General features: G+C 41.2%; 1 protein-coding gene and 1 pseudogene across 1 annotated transcript; both read left to right on the top strand.

The window, feature by feature from the left end:
* The first annotated feature begins 2,226 nt into the window (after window positions 1–2,226).
* On the top strand, window positions 2,227–5,101 carry LOC114638754 (annotated as a pseudogene).
* A 6,535-nt stretch (window positions 5,102–11,636) lies between these two features.
* LOC114638752 (mast cell protease 1-like) lies at window positions 11,637–13,952 on the top strand. The gene is made up of 5 exons (XM_028787329.1): window positions 11,637–11,691; window positions 12,173–12,323; window positions 12,844–12,979; window positions 13,153–13,407; window positions 13,806–13,952. The coding sequence occupies exons 1-5, from the start codon at window positions 11,637–11,639 to the stop codon at window positions 13,950–13,952; spliced, it is 744 nt and encodes a 247-aa protein (XP_028643162.1).
* The last annotated feature ends 6,029 nt before the right edge of the window (window positions 13,953–19,981 follow it).

Raw genomic sequence — 19,981 nt, 5'->3', positions numbered from 1 at the left:
CAAGCACATGCACAGACTCCCCAGCTCTTGGTCAGAAAAGCAGTAAATTCTGTGAGCAGTGCTCACACTGTGTCTGCTTGACAGTGTGAACTGGTTCCCAGGAACCCCTGAGATAAGGGACTGTGAGCCATATGTGAGGCAGAAGGCTGCCGGGAGTCATCCTTATTCCATTTTGAAAGAATAGTTTTAGGTTTTGTTTTTCCTTAACTACCAACTTCTGAGAAAGTAGGTGGCCAATGATCGCTGTTCCCTAAGGTAAGTTGTTGCTGCACCCTGAGCCAGACAAAAACATCAGGACTGCAAGATATCTGCTGTGGCAGGACACCCAGCTTCTGTGAAATTATCCCAAACACATTATCCCCTTCCCTGCATGTACAAATTGCCTGATAAAATATAGCTAAATGGACCTTGATCAGAAAACTTGACTTGGTCTTGTTCTTTGCATCTCCTGTCCCTTCCATTCTCTCCCCCTTTCTCTTAGGGTACCCTTCTTTGGGCAGAAGACTAGCCCAAGAGCCTGTCCCAGTGACTCAAAAGATCTTTAACTACCAGGGAAATGTGATAGCACCCATCAAGATATAAGAAGTCAGAAGTGGAAATTGTGACAGCACAGGGCCAGATGCTTTCACATGATAATCAGTCTGTGGGAGTAATATCATAATCTAGCATCTTTATTTTCTTGGTGTATAGCCTTATGGATTTTGTTTTAGCAGATATATGGTATCACACAGATATTTAATAGTTACTCCACCATTACTGAATGGGTTCATCATTTGCAAATTGATGGGAAGAGGATACAAGTAAATTAACGGAGTAATAAGATAATAATAATCCCTGTAGTATCCCCTGAGAGAGCAATGAAAATGAGAATGTGTTTTAGTATTCCAGCTTTGTTGTGACAGATGCAAAGTCAGCATGAGGACTACACGCAGCTTACATCAGAAGTCTCCTTGTGTCTATATGAAATGATAAGATTGCCAGAAACAGTAGTCTCCATATCAGGATGACTCCTGCATTCTAAGAAGAAATGCACGTGAGTTTTACATCCAAAAGCCGACATCAACCAGGCACCTGCATATACAGAACTGCAAGATGAACCACAGCTGATAGCTCAGCAGAGACAGAGAAGTGAGGAGTAAAAAGCTTTGCCTGCATTGCACACAACTTCCCTGGGGACAAGATTGCCTTGGTAGTGCAGAACACAGCAAATGAGGAGATTCAGTGTCAACAGCACAGATTTCTTTCTGCTCTTTGTCTCTACTTTTGTGCCACTAACTACTTTGGTGATAAAATATTTGAGATCTTTGAGATGTCAAGATGATGAGGACATCAGTGTCTTTATATCATGGGACTCTGAGCAGTTGTCTGTCAAGTACTTCATATAAAGCTCCCATTCAGTCAATTTCTTACCCCCTGACACTATCATCAGCATCCCAATGGCATTTCATCCCAAATCTTTACTCTTCGTCTCATCGTCCAAGGTATTCAAAGCTCTTAGGATGTTAATAGATGACCCAGCATAAATCTGAAAACAAAAGTCTTTGGGCCAAAAAACCAAAAAACCAAAAAAACAAATGAAACCAAACCAAGCATCCATCCATCCATCCAACCAACCAAGCAACCAACCAAGCAACCAAGCAACCAACCAAGCAACTAACCAAGCAACCAACCAAGCAACCAAGCAACCAAGCAACCAAGCAACCAAGCAAGCAACCAAGCAACCAACCAACCAACCAAGCAACCAACCAACCAACCAAGCAACCAAGCAACCAACCAACCAACCAAGCAAAACATAACAACCCCCCCAAAATCAAAAAACAACAACAAAAAAACCTCCTGATAGAGAGCAGTATTGGATTAAGAGATGTTGTTTTTAAAAGAGACAATTAACTGATGACAAATTGAAGACAGGAGGCATCCTACTGCAGTTCCCTGAGCATTGACAGGAGAGGGGACTTGCCCTCTGCCTAGTGTGGAAACTCAATAGACTCTCCTACCCTTCTCAGCATACAGCATTCCTGTGAGGAATGTGGTCGTGCTCACAAGCAACTGACAACAGTGTGTTTCCTGTACATTCACCACACAGATGTGTCAAGAACTCAGATCTTATTTATTACACAGGAAATTAGAGGTCTTTGGCTCTGGGCCTCTTTCCTCACCTGATGGTTTAAAAGTTGTGAGAAGTGACAAAGTGACCAATTGAGACCTGGTCAGACCCTGAAGAGGATGTTCCTGCTCCTAGACTTCCTAGTGGCTATCCTACCAGTTAACACTGAAGGAGGTAAGCAATCATCCACATTTCTAGAGGTGTGGCATGTGGCTTCCAGTGCTGACACTTGCTTGCATGGTGCCCAGTCAGCCTGTACCTAAGACCTACTCCTGACTTGGTTCATCTGACAAGTTAGCTGAGCTCCTGCTCTAACATAGGATAAATAGGGCACTAAAGTCACAATGAACTACTTGCAGTGGCACCTGGTGAGTGAGACCTCCTTCATCTAAATGTGATGAATTATAAAACATCATAGGACCCTACTGGAAAGCTGCAGTTGAAAGTGAGGGCTAAATGTTTTATTTGCACAAACCTAAGAGCAAGCAGCTTTATCCAGGGATTTCTACCTGGATCAAGCCTAGAAGAATTTTTCTATTCAGGTTTCCAGGTGTCTTCTTGGTCTTGTCTCTGTTCTTCTCAATCATACAGGTCTACCATGATACCCACAATCTAGCAGAGCCAGCAAAGTAAGGCTGCAACCCTGCTCCACAGCTTGATGGAAATAGGCAGACAGTGAATCCTCCAACTCATTTCCCCTCCTCTCTATGATCTTACTAGTCCTGTGTACTCCCCTCTTCATCCTGAAGGCTATTTCAATGCCTTAGGAAGACAAATCTATGCTGAAGTTCAGACTTCATTAGGAGGCTTCCTCCCAGCTACTTGCTTAGCACACTTGAGAGTTTTTCAGTGTTTATTCAGCAAACTCATCACTAAGTGAAGTACTTACTATGCCTAATGAATCAGAATAGATCAAAAGAAGCCAGAGTTTTCTACCTCAATAGTGCATCATGCTTCCTGCAGGTAGAGCCCAATGCTTAAGTGAGCAGGACACCAGGTGAATCATGAGACACAGAAACAACTGTTGTTTGAAGTGTGTTGATCGGCTGGACAATGTGTGCTGAATTTTTCCTTAATGTGTACATGAGATTTAATTTGATTCAAGGCAAAGTCTTGACACCATTATGATGACAAGAAGAAGTTGAAAACTATAGGAAGTGACGTCATGCAGCAGGCTCTTTGTGATCCCTCACAGCATCCAGGCACCTTTTCTCTTTGGGTGACAGCCCCTAAAAAAGGATCTTTTCTCCATCTATGTCAGGTCCACAGACTCTCCAAGCATGAAAAGTCATTTTTCCAGCCTCCAGGATTGTTGCACAGTTTCCATGAGCATAAAGATTCAGAATAAGCTTTCTTTTTCAGGAAAAACCTTATGGGTACAGAGTCTAAACCCCAGTCCTGGCCCTAATGGCATTGGTAAATTTTTATGATAGCAAATTAGTTCCCAGGAAGTGTGGTGGTTTCCTGGGAGAAGACATTGTAATGACAGCAGCTCACTGTTTTTGAAGGTAAGGAGAAGCAACTGGGTCTTTGATGCCTGGGACTAACTAAACAACTACAGATACTCGTTGTCTCTAAACATGTAGAGCCAAAGGTGAAAATCAAACGGACTTTATTCTATTTGACCTAAAGTGATTGTGAAACTCAGGACCAGATAGTGTCTGTGAAGGGTTTGAATGGCTGAGTGGTTATTCAAAACCTAAGAAACAACTTCCCCATACATTTTTTGCTATTTGACTCAACCGTAGGCTGAGCCCTCTTCTTGCCTTTCACGGACAGCTTCAATGCTTCTGTGTTGTACTTAACCCATCTTCTTTTCACAGTAATATAAATGTAACCTTATGTGCTCACAATATCCCGGATCAGAAAAACACCCAGGTCATTCCTGTTCATAAAGGCAAACCACGTGAGGACTTTAATAATGAAACTTTGGTTAATGACATCATGCTCCTGAAGGTATCATTTTACTGATGTCTGATTTACTCTCATAGATCACTAGTGCATCAGTCCCCTTTTCTCTACTAGGTGGCTGATCTTTTGGTCCCAGGGCAAAAGGATAGGGCTAGAGTGTGAAGTTCGGGGGGGGGGGTCTTTGAAAATGGGGAAGATGCAGGCAGCCTCATCCCTGGTTTAAGCTTCTTGAGAGTGCCAGATCTGAACTCTTATTCTTCATCTTTCTGAGCAGCTGGAATGCAAAGCTCAACTCAATAGTGCTGTGAAGACTATTGCCCTTCCAAAGAGCCATTATTGGGTGAAGCCTGGGCAGGTGTGCACAGTGGCAGGTTGGTGAATCTTGCCCAATTGTACTTCACCTAAAACACTTCAAGAAGTGAATCTAGAAGTTCAAAACGGCCAGAAGTGTTATGCCAGGTCTGAAAACTAGAACTCCATCCATTTTTGTGTGGGAAATCCCAATGAGAGGAAGGCTACTTCTAACATAAGGACATAAGCATCTTCAAATGTTTGCCTAGGGCCAGAGTCATACTGCAGATACACAGCCAGTCTCTACAACGAAGGCTCCTTTAGATACTATGGAGAGAAAAACATATGAGAATCTGGCATTTTTTTTTCAGCCAATCTTTTGTCCTTTCACCATGGGAAAATAGTAGAGCTAAGTCTAGTTAACCTGAAATAAGGATAAATCCAGACAGATACACACTAGTTAGTAATTAACAGACTCTGTCTACCTGGTCCCATTCAGAATTGAGGTCAATGTGCTCAAATAGTGTTTCTCATCTCAAAACCCAGGCCTAAGTGGGAGCAGAGAAGAACAGGGACAAAATGGGCCTAGAAAGAGGTGATAAGAGGCTATGTACTAAAACTTCTTTTTCCTCTCCACAGAGAGACTCTTGGGGACCCTTGGTGTGTGATAGAGTGGCCCAGGGCATTGTCAATTATCACTTCTGTCCTTGGACACATCCTTGGGTATTCACCAGAATCTCCAGCTTTATACTTTGGATTCAGAAAACAATGAAACTTCTGCAACAACCCTAGAACATAAAACCTGTGTCTGGGCCAGTGTGCAGCATTCTGGGGTATGGCTATCTGAGTCTTAATAAAGAAATCTGTCTGCAGGAAAGGGATGGCATTTTTCTCTTCCATAAGTGCAGAGCTTAAATCATTTTTATACATTACCTGCTTCTTTACTCTCTCTTCGTTTCATTGTTTCTCTCTTCAGATATTCTTATAAAGCGTGGGAATCAAACCTGTGCACTGACTCCATCATAACAGCACATACAGAGGCCAGTGGTGTCAGTCCTGGAAAGTCTTGCATTTGTCTGAGAAGGGTGCCTTCTTTCTTTCTAACTCTTCTTCATATTTAATTTGTTACCAAGGGTGAGAAAGATCAAAAGCCTTTACCTCCCACTCTCCCTGTGCCTCTAAGGAATACCTATGGTCCTGGGAAGTCCAGTGTTCTCTGAGACTCCCCCCAGGTCCCCTGGTCCAGCTCCAGCAAGGACTCTCTACCAAGCTGTCATCTCATCTTAGAACTGTACTGACCTCTCTTCACCTTACCCAAAGGGACTCAGGAGATGACACAGGACAGCCCTGTATGCAGATCGGAACCTTTAGAAAAGGACCAAAATATTGAATGCCCAGACCAGTATTTAGGCTCACTTCCTTTGTAGTAGGTCCAGGTTAGCTACTCTCATATAATATATCTTGGCTCACAGCCCTGGTGTGAGCTTAGGGTCATGAGATATCCACTGAATAATTATTGTCTTCATTACCTTGTGAACCTAGTCATCTCGGGGCATCCTGATACATTAAAAAAAAAAAAAACAAATTTTCCATGTACTCCATGGAAACTGAACATTCTCAACCACTCTCACTTCCCTAACATCCCTTGATACCCTATTCTCTCCTCACAAATATCTCTCTCATGTTCATGTCCGTGTGCTTAATTTTGTAACCCACTAAGTTCAACGGGGATCATCTGTGTAAATTGGAGCCTTTTTGACGCAGCAGTGGATACTCAACTAAAGACAGTGATTTTATCCTCCTGTTCAAGAATCTATTAATAGCCAATATTTCAAGAGCTCAAGAGTGGCACCCTGCATGCCCCTCCCCCTTCCTTGACTGATTGTTGATTGGGCTAGTCTTGTGTGGGCCCAGTGCTGAGAACTACAGTTGGTGTGAATTCATGATTGTCATAACCGTATCCAGTCTAGAGTTATGAGTTTCTATCCCTTCCCTGTCTCTTCCAGCTCTCATGTACTTCTCATGCTCTCATCATAGAGTTCCTGAGCCTTAGAAGGGGTGGGCTAAGTGAATTGTCTAGGGGACTCACAACCACCATTTATTTGTGCATCCTGGGCCCGTGTGCTTCTCTGCATTCACAACACTATCATCAGAAGGGGAGACATCTCTGAGTAAGGATGGGATCCACTTTAGTCTATGGGGAAAAGCGTGGGTCTTTAGAAGGCAGTTTGTTTCTGCCTAAGTTTCATTTACTGTATGTTATTATACAGGCCTACAGTACCAAGCATTGGTCCCCTCCATCCCCATGCTGTGGGTCTTGAATCTGATTACAAAGCAGTTGGTTACTTTCAAAATAGAGAAGTTGATATTGCATATGTGGGCACGTCTGGATTTTCACATGATTCCTGTATGCTTTTTTTTATATCAGTTAATTCTTCCCTCTAACCTACACCCTCAGCTTTCTGCACCCTGCCTTCTTACTGCCTAAACCTTTCTACTTCAGTATTCCCTTTCTTTACTGCCCATGAATTACTATTCCTCTGCCTTGGAAATAATTTCTGCTGTCTCTTGTGTTTTTCTGGCTTCCACAGTTAATCCATATCAGACATACAAAACCATATATTCACATAGCTAGGATTGCCATATGAGAGAGAACATGCAGGTTTTGTGCTGGGAGTCCTGGGCTATCTCACTCAGAAAAAAATAAAATTCCCATTCCATCTATTTTCCTGAAAAATTTCATATATACATACATACATACATACATACATACATACATGTGTGTGTGTGTGCATGTGCGTGTGCATGTGTATATATATATGTGTGTGTGTGTGTATGTGTATATATATGTGTGTGTGTGTATATATATCGTGTGTGTGTGTGTATGTGTAAGTGTATATGTATATGTAGCACATCTTTATTATCCGTTCATCAGTTGATGGGCAGCTAGGCTGCTTCCATTTCTTAGTTACTGTGAATATGACAGCAATCAACATGAATGTGGAGATATCCATATAAGAGATTATAGAGTCCTTTGGATACATGCCCAGGTGTGACTTAGCTGGAACTGTGGTAGTTTTATTTTGTCAAGTTGTTGTTGGTGGTACTAGTGGGGTAGTAGTGTTTTTTGAGAAATTTCCAAACTGTTTTCCAGTTTAGCTTCCCCTAGCTTACATTCCAAAGAACAATGTAAATGGTTCTCCTTTCTATCCATTCATGCTATCATTGTTTTTTGCCATTCTTGATGATGGCCATTGTACTATAGTAAAATGAATCTTAAAGTGGCTTTAGTCTGGATTTCCCTTGTGGCTATGGATGCTGAAAACTTTTAAAGTGTTTCTTTCTAGCCTTTTATGTTTATTCTCTTTGGAGCTTTTTGTTTGGTTCTGTTGTAGCAGGTTTTCAATTGTTTTTTTCATTATTTTTAATTCTCCTTTATTATTGTAAATTATATTGAGAATTTATATTGTACACAATATAATCATATATAGTCCCCATTCCTTCCACCAAATTCCCACCATGTACTCCTTGATAAAGCCCTTCTCAACTTCATGGCATAGAAGACAGAGAAGAACTCCAGGTCAAAATCATGGGTAACACTCTGAAACAACTCATAGAAGAAAAATTCCCAAATACTGAAGGAGCTACTCATCCAAGTACACAGGCTAGAGGAATGCCAAAGAAGAGAAAATTTGCATAATGTACTATGATCACAATGCTAAAACTAAAAAGGCTAAAGTTGCTGAAAGCTTCAAGAGAGAAGGGCCGAGTCACAACACGGGCAGACACATCACAGTAATAGTAGCTACTTACTTGATGGAGACATTTAAGGCCAGAGTTGATTTCTTCTTATGACCCACAAGTCTAATTAGTGCTTCCAATTTGTGCATGGGTGTGGGTTCATCCACTAGAGGAGGGGTTCTCAACATTTTTAATGTTGTAATCCTCATGTTGTGGTGACCCAAAACCATAAAATTATTTCATTGTTACTCCATAACTTCAGTTTTGCAATGGTTATAAATCATAATAATAAATATCTGATATGCAGGATTCTGATATGTGACCCTTTGAAAGAGCCATTTGACTCCTAGAGATGTCAGGACCCTCAGGTTGAGAACTAATGCAGTACCATATGGGAAACATCCCAGTAGACACCAGTGATCATGTCTTTCTCAGAAACCAATAGCTCTTTGGAGGTCACCTATAACATCTCAGGTACAGAAGGCCACCCTTAATAGTTAATCAGTGTTGGGAATGGGATAAATTAATATATGTTTAACATGGCTCCTCAAGCTCTGGTGTGTTCTCTCACCCAGGCAAGATCTTTGCTTGCCATTGCCAACCTCTGTTTCCTTACCACAGTGCTACCTTGTACTCTGTCTTTTCTCCCAGATATCTAAGCCCAGTCCACTTTCAATTTTATATCACATTACTCTTCTACTTGGGTGATTTTTCCCTACCCTATTATTATCCCTGCCTTCCCCACCTCTAGAAAAATATCACAAGCATCTTTTAATCCAAGACCCTCCACTACCTAAGATTGATATGTGCCTTGACCAGACTTAGATCTGGTAGGACACTTTTCCCTAGTCCCCACATTTCAAGCCATGGCTTTATCCTTTGAGATATCCCAAGATGCCTAGTTTAAGTTCACCTTAGTTTTCCAGCCTAGTGGGGTAAAATCTCACTAAATAACAGCCAACTGTCTAAATTAAAATATTCACTTCATATCCCCAAAATACAAGAAATTTAAAAAAATATATAAAATGTGCCTACCTCCTACATAACCAATTCTCTAGCAATGTTCCCTAAGGAGTAAAACTCAGATGAAATCCAACTCACAAAACTCTGAAAAATCTATCAAAAGATGAAACTTATAAAGTCTGTTTAGTGCCAACTTAGAACCTTATATTTCACAAAAATATACTAAAATTGAAGATGACATAAGAGCTTTTGGTGATAACAATCCATTAGAATAGTACTGACTTCTCAATGGAGACTCTAAACCCAGAAGGCCTAGATAGATGTTCTACAAGCTCTAAGAGACCACAGATGTAAACCTAGACTATTACACCCAGCAACACTATCCATCAAAGTTGATGGAGAAAGAAAAACATGTCATGATAAAAATCAATCTAAGCAACTTCTATCCACCCATCGAGCCTTAGGGAAGGCATTAGGAGGAAAATTTCAAACTGAAAGTGTCAATCACACTCAAGAAAATACAAGAAATAATAAACAATGTAAACTAGTAAGTCACAGGCATCATGGCATGAGTTGTGTGTGACTGACAACAAAACAACAGAATAACAGGAATCAAGAAACACTGTTCCTTGATAACTGTCCAATAATAATGGTCTCAATTCTCAATGAAAAGACTAACAGAATGGATGAGAAATCAGCATTCATCCTATGACTGCATCCGAGAAACATGCGTCAACATCATGAACAGAGCTCACCTTAGGTTAGAAGGTTACAAAGTGGTATTCCAAGCAAAAGGATCCAGGAAGCAAACAGATATGGCTATTTTAATATACAGCAAAACAGACTTGAAATCAAAACTGATCTGAAAGAATAGGTAAGAATTCTACATACTCATTAAAAAATCCACTAAGAGGACATCTCAGTTCTAAGCATGTATACACCAAACCCAAAGACCCTAAAGTTCATAAAAGAAACTCTCCTAAAACTAAAATCAGAATGGATCTCAAATAATAATAGTGTGTTACTTCAGTACCTTACCCTTGCCAACAGACACATAGTTCTGATCAGTAAAAAAAGTAAAGAAAGAAATGCGGGACTTATTTAATATAATGAAGATTATAGACCTAACAGGCATCAACAGAACATTCTACCTAAACCCTAGAGAAGGTGCTTTCTTTTCAGTAACTCATAGTTTCTACAGGGAAGACCTTTCTGGATGATTGTGTTGATGCATGATAAAAGCAGGAATATGGGATTTCCTGGGTGTACTACATGAGGCTAACTTTCCTCTGAAAGTACAACTCTTAAGCTGGTGAGAGGTTCTGGATAAGTGGTGCCTCTACACAGACTAGGACCTTCATTCCACCACCTTTGAGGTGAAGCCTTGGTTGATCAGCCTTCCCTGTGGTCTAATCCATAAGGATATGAAGACGATACCACTTGCTTCTTCAAGTCCAAAGGAATGAGGAAAGAGAAAGAGGGTAGGAGACAGAGAAACCCAAAATCGTATTTGAGGACACATGGATTTTTTATCCTGAAGAGGTAACAGAGGAATTCTTAGTGGGCCCCCCATTGAAGAGGTATTCAGTCTACTTGACCCCACAGGAAGGAGTACAGAGTATATAGAGTGAATCCAGGGTCTCTGACTCAGTCACATTGATTTAGGAGTGCATAGATTCCACTGGCAGCAATGATATGTTAAATGAGCCTCATGGAGGCATGTGAAAATGTCTGTTTGTGCTAGTATAGCTCCTCAACAGCCTACCAGGAAACCATTAATAGAATTAATTATAAATTAATGACATTCACTTACTGCAAGTGTTCTCAACCTGAGGGTCACGATTCCTTTAGGGGTCAAATTTCAGATATCCTGCATGTTAGATATTTTACATTAAATTTCATAACTGTAGTAAAATTATACTTATTAAGGAGCAATGAAATACATCTAAGGCTGAGGTCATCACAATATGAGGAACTGTATTAAAGGGTCACACCATTACTTTGGGATCCACTGACTTAATTACAGTCTTGGTCATGCCCTACATTCTGTGTACTCAACACACTCTCCCCACACCTTGATTCCTCACAGCCACATTCTCTCATCTCCTACTTATTTGAATAAAGGTGAGATGCCCTCACACTGGTCAACACAAACAATGGCCTTCAGGCTAAATCAGCTCACCACCTATGTTTGTAAATAAAATGTACTCCCTCTCATATGTTCATACACTACAGATGCCTGTGTTTGTGCTACAATGACAGAGGTGAGACTTTACACATATGCAGCATGGGTCTGAAAGCTGACAATAATACCTGGATGCTTAGAACAGTTCCATGATCCCTGACCAAGGTTACCATCCCTTTCTGTTGCTTTCAGGCCTCCTAGGAGCTGCTCTGAGGGGTGCATTTGTGACCTTATCCTGGGATCCAGGAGTTTCAGAATCTGGTCACTGATTCCACACCACCAGAGAGCAGTCATGTGGATTTTTGATAAGGAAAGTAAAGCTGGTCCAAGCCAGATCTGTGGTTTTTAGCCCTTCCTTTCTCCTACTTTGGAGCTATAAAAGCAGGAACCAGGACAGGATCACATCAGAAGCTCATCTCAGGCAACATTACTGGCAAGATGCAGGTCCTACTGTTCCTGATGGTTCTTCTCTTGCCTTCAGGAGCTGGAGCTGGTGAGTTTTGTCTTTATCTCCTTAACTTCTTAGTTTCAGCAGTGAACCATAATCTCTTACCTTGCATAACAGAAATCCTAACATAAGGCAGGATGCTAAATTAGGGAGGTCCAGGGGAAATCTGTAGGTCAAGGAATAATATAAAATGTTTTCCTCTTTACAACATTTCATCAAATTACTCTGTTCTGATAGGCAGCTCTTCCTTTAGGTTTGAAGAACTGTCTGATGAAGTAGAAAGTCAGAAACATGAATGACCATTGTGTTCTGAATGAAGGATGATGGTGGACAGGGAGCACTGGAAAGTAAAGATCAAGAGGAGAGAAAAAAAAAAAGAACAAATGTCATGTGGAGGTTCCTGAGCTCCATGCAAAATGTTGTGGCCTGAAGCATTCGCTCAACTTTGGCCCCATTTTCCCTTGCTAGTGTCTTGTTGGAGTGTTCCATAAGTTTGTGACCAGGTTCTGGGGGTTCTGTGTTCCAGAGGAGATTATTGGTGGTGTTGAGGCTAAACCACACTCCCGCCCTTATATGGCCCATCTGAAGATCATCGATTACCAAGGTGGCACAGGCCTCTGTGGTGGGTTTCTCATATCCCCACAATTTGTGCTGACTGCTGCACACTGTAAAGGAAGGTAAGAAGCTTCTCTTCTTGTGAGGAAATGCAGGAGACAGAGTCACAGAGCAGCAGAGGCCTGAGGAAGGCTATGATCTCTGCTCATCTCCAGAGGGGCTCTCCTGACACTGAGAGTAAAAAGGGAGCACAAGGCTACTCACTGAACCATCTCATGTGTCTTCTCCATTTTCAGAGGTCAGAGATTTAAATATGGTTCTAGTTATGAAAAAACTACAGTTCTTGTCTTGCTCTGGTGTCACCAGAGCTCAGCCATGGGCTGGGGTGTAAGTCAGTGCAGAGGGCTCATCAGTCACTGGGAAAGCCATGGTTTCAATCCAAGTACTGAGGGTGGGATATGGGAAGAGTTTTCAGTCCTGTGTTTTGCTGATCCACATCCTTCTGGCTAGGCTGTAGACCTGGGAGTTCTATTCATGTCTCTCTACTCTGTGTACTGGGACAAATCGTAGACCATGTTGCCTTCTCCTTGGAAGGAGTCTTCTTAAGACCAGCATGTCTCACTGCTTCTTTGTTTTCAACAGAGAAATCACTGTCATCCTTGGAGCTCATAACGTGAGCAAGACAGAATCCACACAGCAGAAGATAAAAGTTGAAAAACAAATTCCTCACCAATGTTATCATCAGAAAGTTAATTTAAATGACATCATGCTACTGAAGGTACCCTTATTTTTCCTGCTCTGCTTAAGTCTCCTATCCTTATCTTTCCTCCTGGAAATTCTTTCCTGTCAAAAGTATTTCCTCAGAACCCACTCCTGAGTTTCCAATGGGAAAGGGCCCATGTCTATGCATCTGTCTTTTGTTTGACATCTCTTCTCTCCTTCCCCCAACAGCTTGAAGAGCAAGCTGAGTTGACTCCTACTGTGGATGTAATTCCCCTGCCTGATCCCTGTGACTTTATCAACCCTGGGGAGATGTGCTGGGCTGCTGGCTGGGGGCTAACTGGAGTGACAGAATCTTTTCCAGATATTCTGAGGGAGGTGGAACTGAGAATCATGCATGAAAATACCTGTGAAAAACATGAGTGTTATGACGATAACAGCCAGGTCTGCGTAGGCAGTCCCACAACGTTAAAATCCATACACTATGTGAGTACATATCTGTTCTTTCTCACTAAGTCATGAACCAGCATCAGTGGAGGAAATGTGCCAAACAGCTCTTCATGTCACTGACTAATGCCTGTATTCCTATGCTTCTAGCCTTGAGAATTTGGGAAATGAAATCTTTCTCTCTGTCTCATTTCCCTGTGCCCAAGCCCTTCCTGCCACCTTCTCATGAGGCTAGATATGAGACAGGAAGGAAGTAAAGGGAGTCATGTTAGCAGCGGGTTAAGGACAGGGAGGAGGGGGAATTAGCCATTAAATCCCTAACTTAGGAATACTAGTGAACCAGGACTTCCTACTTCAATTTGGGAATAACTATTTTAGGGGGGTTAAAGTTGGTGAAAAGCAATCTTTGCTCATAGTATGATTTTTCTCACTTACAGGGAGACTCTGGGGGACCTCTAGTGTGTGCTGGTGTGGCCCATGGTATTGTATCTTACAATAAGCCTGGAGATGAAAAGCCCCCTGCAGTCTTCACCCGAACCTCCTCATACATGCTCTGGATTAATAATATCTTAAAGGGCAAGTAGCTAAAAAGCCTGAGCAGCAATTTCCAAGCCTGAGCTTACATGGTACCCATTGAGTTCAACACAGCCAGCATCAGCCTGTCCCCAGCCTGCCCCCAGCCTATCCCCAAGACATTCTCAAAGATAAACAAATCTGTGATGATAGATTCTTCCCTGTAATGCACCCCAATACAAACATAATCTCTTGTACCTGTGTGACTCCAGGCTGTGCTCTAAACACTTAGCACCTCTCTAAGCACAATGAAGAGTTGATTTGAACTACTATCTTGACATTTTAACAATCTTGAGTACTGATTTCCTGGCACAGGTGTGACACTGTGAATGACTCAATATTATCCAACATGCATGGGTGTGTACAGTAAGATTTCCTATCCAGAGTAGTGTGCACTGTTCTGTTCTCATCCACTGTCCTTTCTTCTCCCTCTGTGCTTCTCAGCTCTCCTCTCCACAAACCCCATTCCATAGCCATTGTGTCTTTCCACACATCATAGGAAATTCCATGTCTAAGTCAGACATGGTTGTTGACAGCTTGTGTCCTCAACACTCAAGCTGCTGTCTCCATCTGAGTTCTCAGTAATGCACCTGAAGCTAGAGAAGAGCCTGCCCTCAGAAGTCCTTGAACCATGACTGTGGCTGCAGCAGGCACCACAGGAGAGCATCAACACTTTCTGAAGGGAAACGGCAGAATCTGCCACCGTTGGCATAAGACCTTCTAGTACTTATCATGAATTAGTACTTCCCATGGTGACTCCAGACCTGCTTCTTTGCCACCCAAATGTAACAGCCTTTCAGAAGAATGTCAGGGTTAGTTGAACTTCTAAGTGGCCTGATATCCTCTTACAAGACAAAGCACCCAATGTCTTTATTCAAGGGGAAGAACACATTATCTTCAGGGTACTGGGGACTCTGAAATGGAAGAGACCACATGAGAGGTCTGCTATGCCCTAAGGAGGCCTAACACAGAGATTTTGGCCCTCTCACTACTGTAGCATGAAGACCTGCTGCCAGTAGCAGCCCCAGGCCAGGACCTCAGCACCTCAGCTCTCCTCACAGCCTGGCAGCCTCATATCTAGCTTTCCAGCTTCAGCACTCTTCAGTAAGATGTAAAGATAGCTGTCAAATTCAAGACAAGTTAGATAAGTTCTATTCTAACTCTATGGGGTCAGGGAGAACATATGGTATTAAACAACCTAAAAGGATCTTTAAAAAATAGAGAATCCATGTTGGATTATGGTTACCTGGTGACCATCATTTCCTTTTTTTTTAAACTTTTGTTTATAGTTGTCTAATTAAATCATAAAGTCTTCCTCATTTTGACTTAGATTGGTGTGGTTTGGGCACAGTCTCACTGAGTTGATCAGACTGACTTCTAACTCATGATCTGTCTGCCTCAGCTTCCATAGTACTAGGACCCTCTAGAATGCTCCACCACTCTTGGCCTACACAAAGGTCTCAAACCCTGAAACACAAAGCAAAGACAGGAACTGTGTCTTTTCTTAGTAGATATGAATACTCACTAACCTGCAGCTGAGGGCACACTGCCTCTTACCCCATACTCTAAGAAGGACATGCACCTGGGAGAGTCTTCCTCCATGAAGCTGGGCAAGTAGAGGTGAGGAGAGAGTGATTGTCCCACCCTGCAGCCTGGCCCACAGCAATAGGGGAACAGATGGAGAAACCTGAGAGATGGGCTGAGGACACAGGCTGAACGGCTTCCAGAAAGGTCACCTCTACAGAGCAAATCCCATCACATGGTCCCTAGGTGTCAAAGGAACAGTTGATGACCCAAAGGCTCCAAAATAATGGCCACAGTGTTCATTCGTACGCATGGTGGGTTGTGCACAGGAGGAGCAGACCCAGTGCACCTTGGGAACAAGAGAACAGCCATGGTCTCACAAAGAAGCAAAGGAAACATGCAGATGAGAAGGTTTTCCCATGGTGGGTGCAGTAGCAGTGCTGGGCAGCCTAGCTTAATAAAGCCTCTCAGTGCACTGTTAGCAGCAGATACACACTGAGGGTGTCCAAAGGGAAGATCAGCTCAGCCAGCAGCAGATGAAGAAAGCATCCAAGGTCAGTAGATGCTCACCCAATCTTTGCAAAAGTGGAAATCAACCCAGAAGTCAGAGCATATGGGCAAGTCTTTAGACCACAGTAATTGCAATTGAGAGGAATGATCAGGTCTAAGTGCTAAACAATGAGTAAAGGAGATTTACTTTCAGAAAGCAAACATCCTTACAATGAGGAGAATCCAGTCTCTGGTGAGCCAGGGTTATCACTATCCTGTCACAGGTGTTCACACCTGATTCCATCTGTTTCCTGCCATCCAAGGAATGTTTTTTTTATCAATTATTTTGTAAGTAAGTAATTTTTGTAGGCCTAGAAACATTTTTAGGAAGGAAGGAATATGACTTTGTACCTAAACAGTTCTTGAATGACACTGTTGGTGGGTGAGGGGAATCATGATGGTAGACTTCTTATATTAGATTTCTTTCATTGCTTTTTTTTTTTTAAGAGGAAGGAGTTTATTTCACTTTATATCTTACAATACATTATGAATGGTATTCAGCATAGGAAATCAAACATGTACTTGGATGCAGGCACTGAAGAAGAGGCAATAAAGGAATAAAATTACTATCTTGTGCAGACTGATTTCTTATTCCACTTGTTCAGAGATGGCACTTGTAATAGTAAATCATCAGTTAAGAAAATAATGATCTTTTGCCTACGAGACAATCTGATGAAGACATTTTCTCAACTTAAGTTTCCTTTTATTAGTTTGCCTTCTGTTAGACTATATTTGATCAAAAACAAAGAAAGAACAAAACAAAGAAAGAAAGAAAAAGAAGGCAGCAAGGAAGGAAGGAAGGAAGGAAGGAAGGAAGGAAGGAAGGAAGGAAGGAAGATAGATTTTCTTAATGAACCATTTTATGGTTTTGTTGACTCTTTGTATAGTTCTTTTTGTTTCTACTTGGTTGATTTCAGCCCTGAGTTTGATTATTTCCTTCCATCTACTCTTCTTGTGAAATTTTGCATCTTTTTGTTCTAGAGATTTCAGGTATGCTGTTAAGCTGGTAGTGTATGCTTTCTCTAGTTCTTTTTGGAGGCACTCAGAGCTATGAGTTTTCTTCTTACCACTGCTTTCATTGTGTCCCTAAGTTTGGATATGTTGTGCCTTCATTTTCATTAAATTCTAAAAAGTTTTAAATTTCTTTATTTCTTCCTTGACCAAGTTATCGTTGAGTAGGATGTTGTTCAGCTTCCATGTGTATGCGGGCTTTCCGTTGTTTTTGTTGTTATTGAAGACTGGTCTTAATCCACGGTGATATGATAGATTCCATGGGAACCTAAAATTATTTCAATCTTCTTGTATCAGTTGAGGCCTGTTTTGTGACGGATTATATGGTTAGTTTTGGAGAAGGTACCATGGAGTGCTGAGAAGAATGTATATTCTTTTTTTTTGTTTGTTTTTGGATGAAAAGTTCTGTAGATATCTGTTAAATTCATTTAGTTTATCAGTTCTGTTAGTTTTATTGTGTCTCTGTTTAGTTTCTGTTTCCAAGATCTGTCCATTTCTGAGAGTGGGGTGTTGAAATCTTCCACTATTATTGTGTGAGGTGCAATGTGTGCTTTGAGCTTTAGTAAAGTTTCTTCTATGGATGTGGGTGATCTTGCATTTGGAGCATAGATGTTCAGAATTGAGAATTCTTCTTGTTAGATTTTTCCTTTGATGTGTATGAAGTGTCCTTCCTTATCTTTTTTGATAACTCTTGGTTGAAAGTCGATTTTATTTGATATTAGAATGGGTACACCAGTTTGTTTCCTGGGACCATTTGCTTGAAAAATTGTTTTCCAGCCCTTTACTGTGAGGTAGTGCCTTTCTTTGACACTGAGGTGTGTTTCCTGTATGCAGCAAAATGTTGTATCCTGTTTATGTATTCAGTCTGTTAGTCTATGCCTTTTTATTGGGGAATTGAGTTAATTGATATTAAGAGATATTAAGGAATAGTGATTGTTTCTTATTATTTTTGTTGTTAGAGGTGGAATTATGTTTGTCTATCTTCTTTTGGGTTTGTTGAAAGATTACTTTCTTACTTTTTCTGGTTTTTCTCCTTGTGTTGGAATTTTTTGTCTATTATCTTTTGTAGGGCTGGAGTTTTGTGTAAATTTGTGTAAAGATATTGTGTAAATTTGGTTTTGTCATGGAATATCGTAGTTTCTCCATCTATGGTAATTGAGAGTTTTGCTGGTATAGTAGCCTGAGCTGGCATTTGTGTTTTCTTTGGGTCTGTCTCACATCTACCTAGGATCTTCCAGCTTTTATAAACTCTGGTGAGAAGTCTGATGTAATTCTGAAAGGTCTGCCTTTATGCGTACTTGATTTTTTTTCTTACTGGTTTTAATATTCTTTCTTTGTTTTGTGCATTTGGTGTTTTGAGTATTATGTAACGGGAGAAATTTCTTTTCTGGTCCAGTCTAATTGAGTTCTGTAGGCTTCTTGTATGTTTATGGGCATCTCTTTCTTTAGGTTAGGGTGTTTTCTTATATAATTTTGTTGAAGATATTTACTTGCCCTTTAAGTTGAGAATCTTTGCTCTCTTCTATACCTATTATCCTTAGGTTTGGTCTTCTCACTGTGTGCTGGGTTATCTGGATGTTCTGTATTAGGAGCTTTTTTCATTTTGCATTTTCTTTGGCTGTTGTGTCAATGTTTTCTATGGTACCTTCTGCACATGTATATCTTCTATATCTTCTATATCTTGTATTCTGTTTGTGATGTTTGCATATATAACTCCTGATCTCTTTCCTAGGTTTTCTATCTCTCGGATTGTCTCTCTTTGTGATTTCTTTATTGATTATATTTCCATTTTTAGATCGTGGGAGACTTTGTTCAATTCCTTCACTTGTTTGGTTGTGTTTTCCTGTAATTCTTTAAGGGATTTTTGTGTTTCCTCTTTAAGGGTTTCTACCTGTTTACATCTGTTCTCCTCTATTTCTTCAAGGGAGTTATTTATGTCCTTCTTAAAGTCCTCTATCATCATCATAAGATGTGACTTTAATTCAGAGTCTTGCTTTTCTGCTGTGTTGCAGGTATCCAGGGCTCACTGTGGAGGGAGAACTGCGTTCTGATGATGCCGAGTAGCCTTGGTTTCTGTTGCTTATGTTCTTGCTCTTGCCTCTCACTGTCTAGATATCTCTGGTGTTAGCTCGTCTTGCTGTCTCTGACTGTGGCTTGTTACTCCTGCAAGCCTGTGTGTTAGTATTCTTGGGACCAGTTCTCTCCAGAATGAATTTGGGTATGGAGAGCTGTGGCCCATGGTCAGCTGACAGCAATTTTTAAAATATTAAAATTAAAGTATTAAAATATTTCATTATTTTATGAATATGAGTGTCTTGTCTGCATGTATGTATGTTTACCATGTGTGTTCATGGAGGTGAGAAGAGGGCATCCCATCTCCTGGGTTTGGGGTTATAAATGGTTGCTGGACAGGTTGGTGCTTGAAATCAAACTCCTGTCTTCTGCAATAGCAATGAGTGTTCTTAACCATTGAGCCCTCTCTCCAGGCCAACATGATAAAATCTAAACATTAGTACTTCATATCTGTATGTGAAATACGGTGTTGAGCTGAAATGTCATTGTCCCCTTATTGGAAGGGTTACAAGGGTTACAGGAGAGAGGAACCAGGTCTTGGTGGCTTGAGAAGAATACCAGAGGATGTTGGCCTCCATAGTTGGACAATTATTTGTAAATATATTTGTACATGACTCCATTACAGTTCTAATTAGCTCAAGGCTTAAAAAGCCAGCTGGAGCTGTGGTGGGGTGTGCAGGGGAGGTTGGCAACATGCTTCCTGTGCATGTCTGAGAACTTGATCTTCAGAACACATGGAAACAAGGAAACAAACACAAAGGTGTAATGTAGTGGCAGATGTTTGTCTTAAGCACTGACACACACACACACACACACACACACACACACACACACACAGAGAGAGAGAGAGAGAGAGAGAGAGAGAGAGAGAGAGAGAGAGAGA

Source organism: Grammomys surdaster, unplaced genomic scaffold (assembly GCF_004785775.1).
Source record: "Grammomys surdaster isolate TR1022 unplaced genomic scaffold, NIH_TR_1.0 125630, whole genome shotgun sequence".
NCBI classification, from domain to species: Eukaryota; Metazoa; Chordata; class Mammalia; order Rodentia; family Muridae; genus Grammomys; species Grammomys surdaster.
Note: the sequence above shows the minus strand (reverse complement) of the source record. Positions and strands in the feature narration are given on the sequence as shown.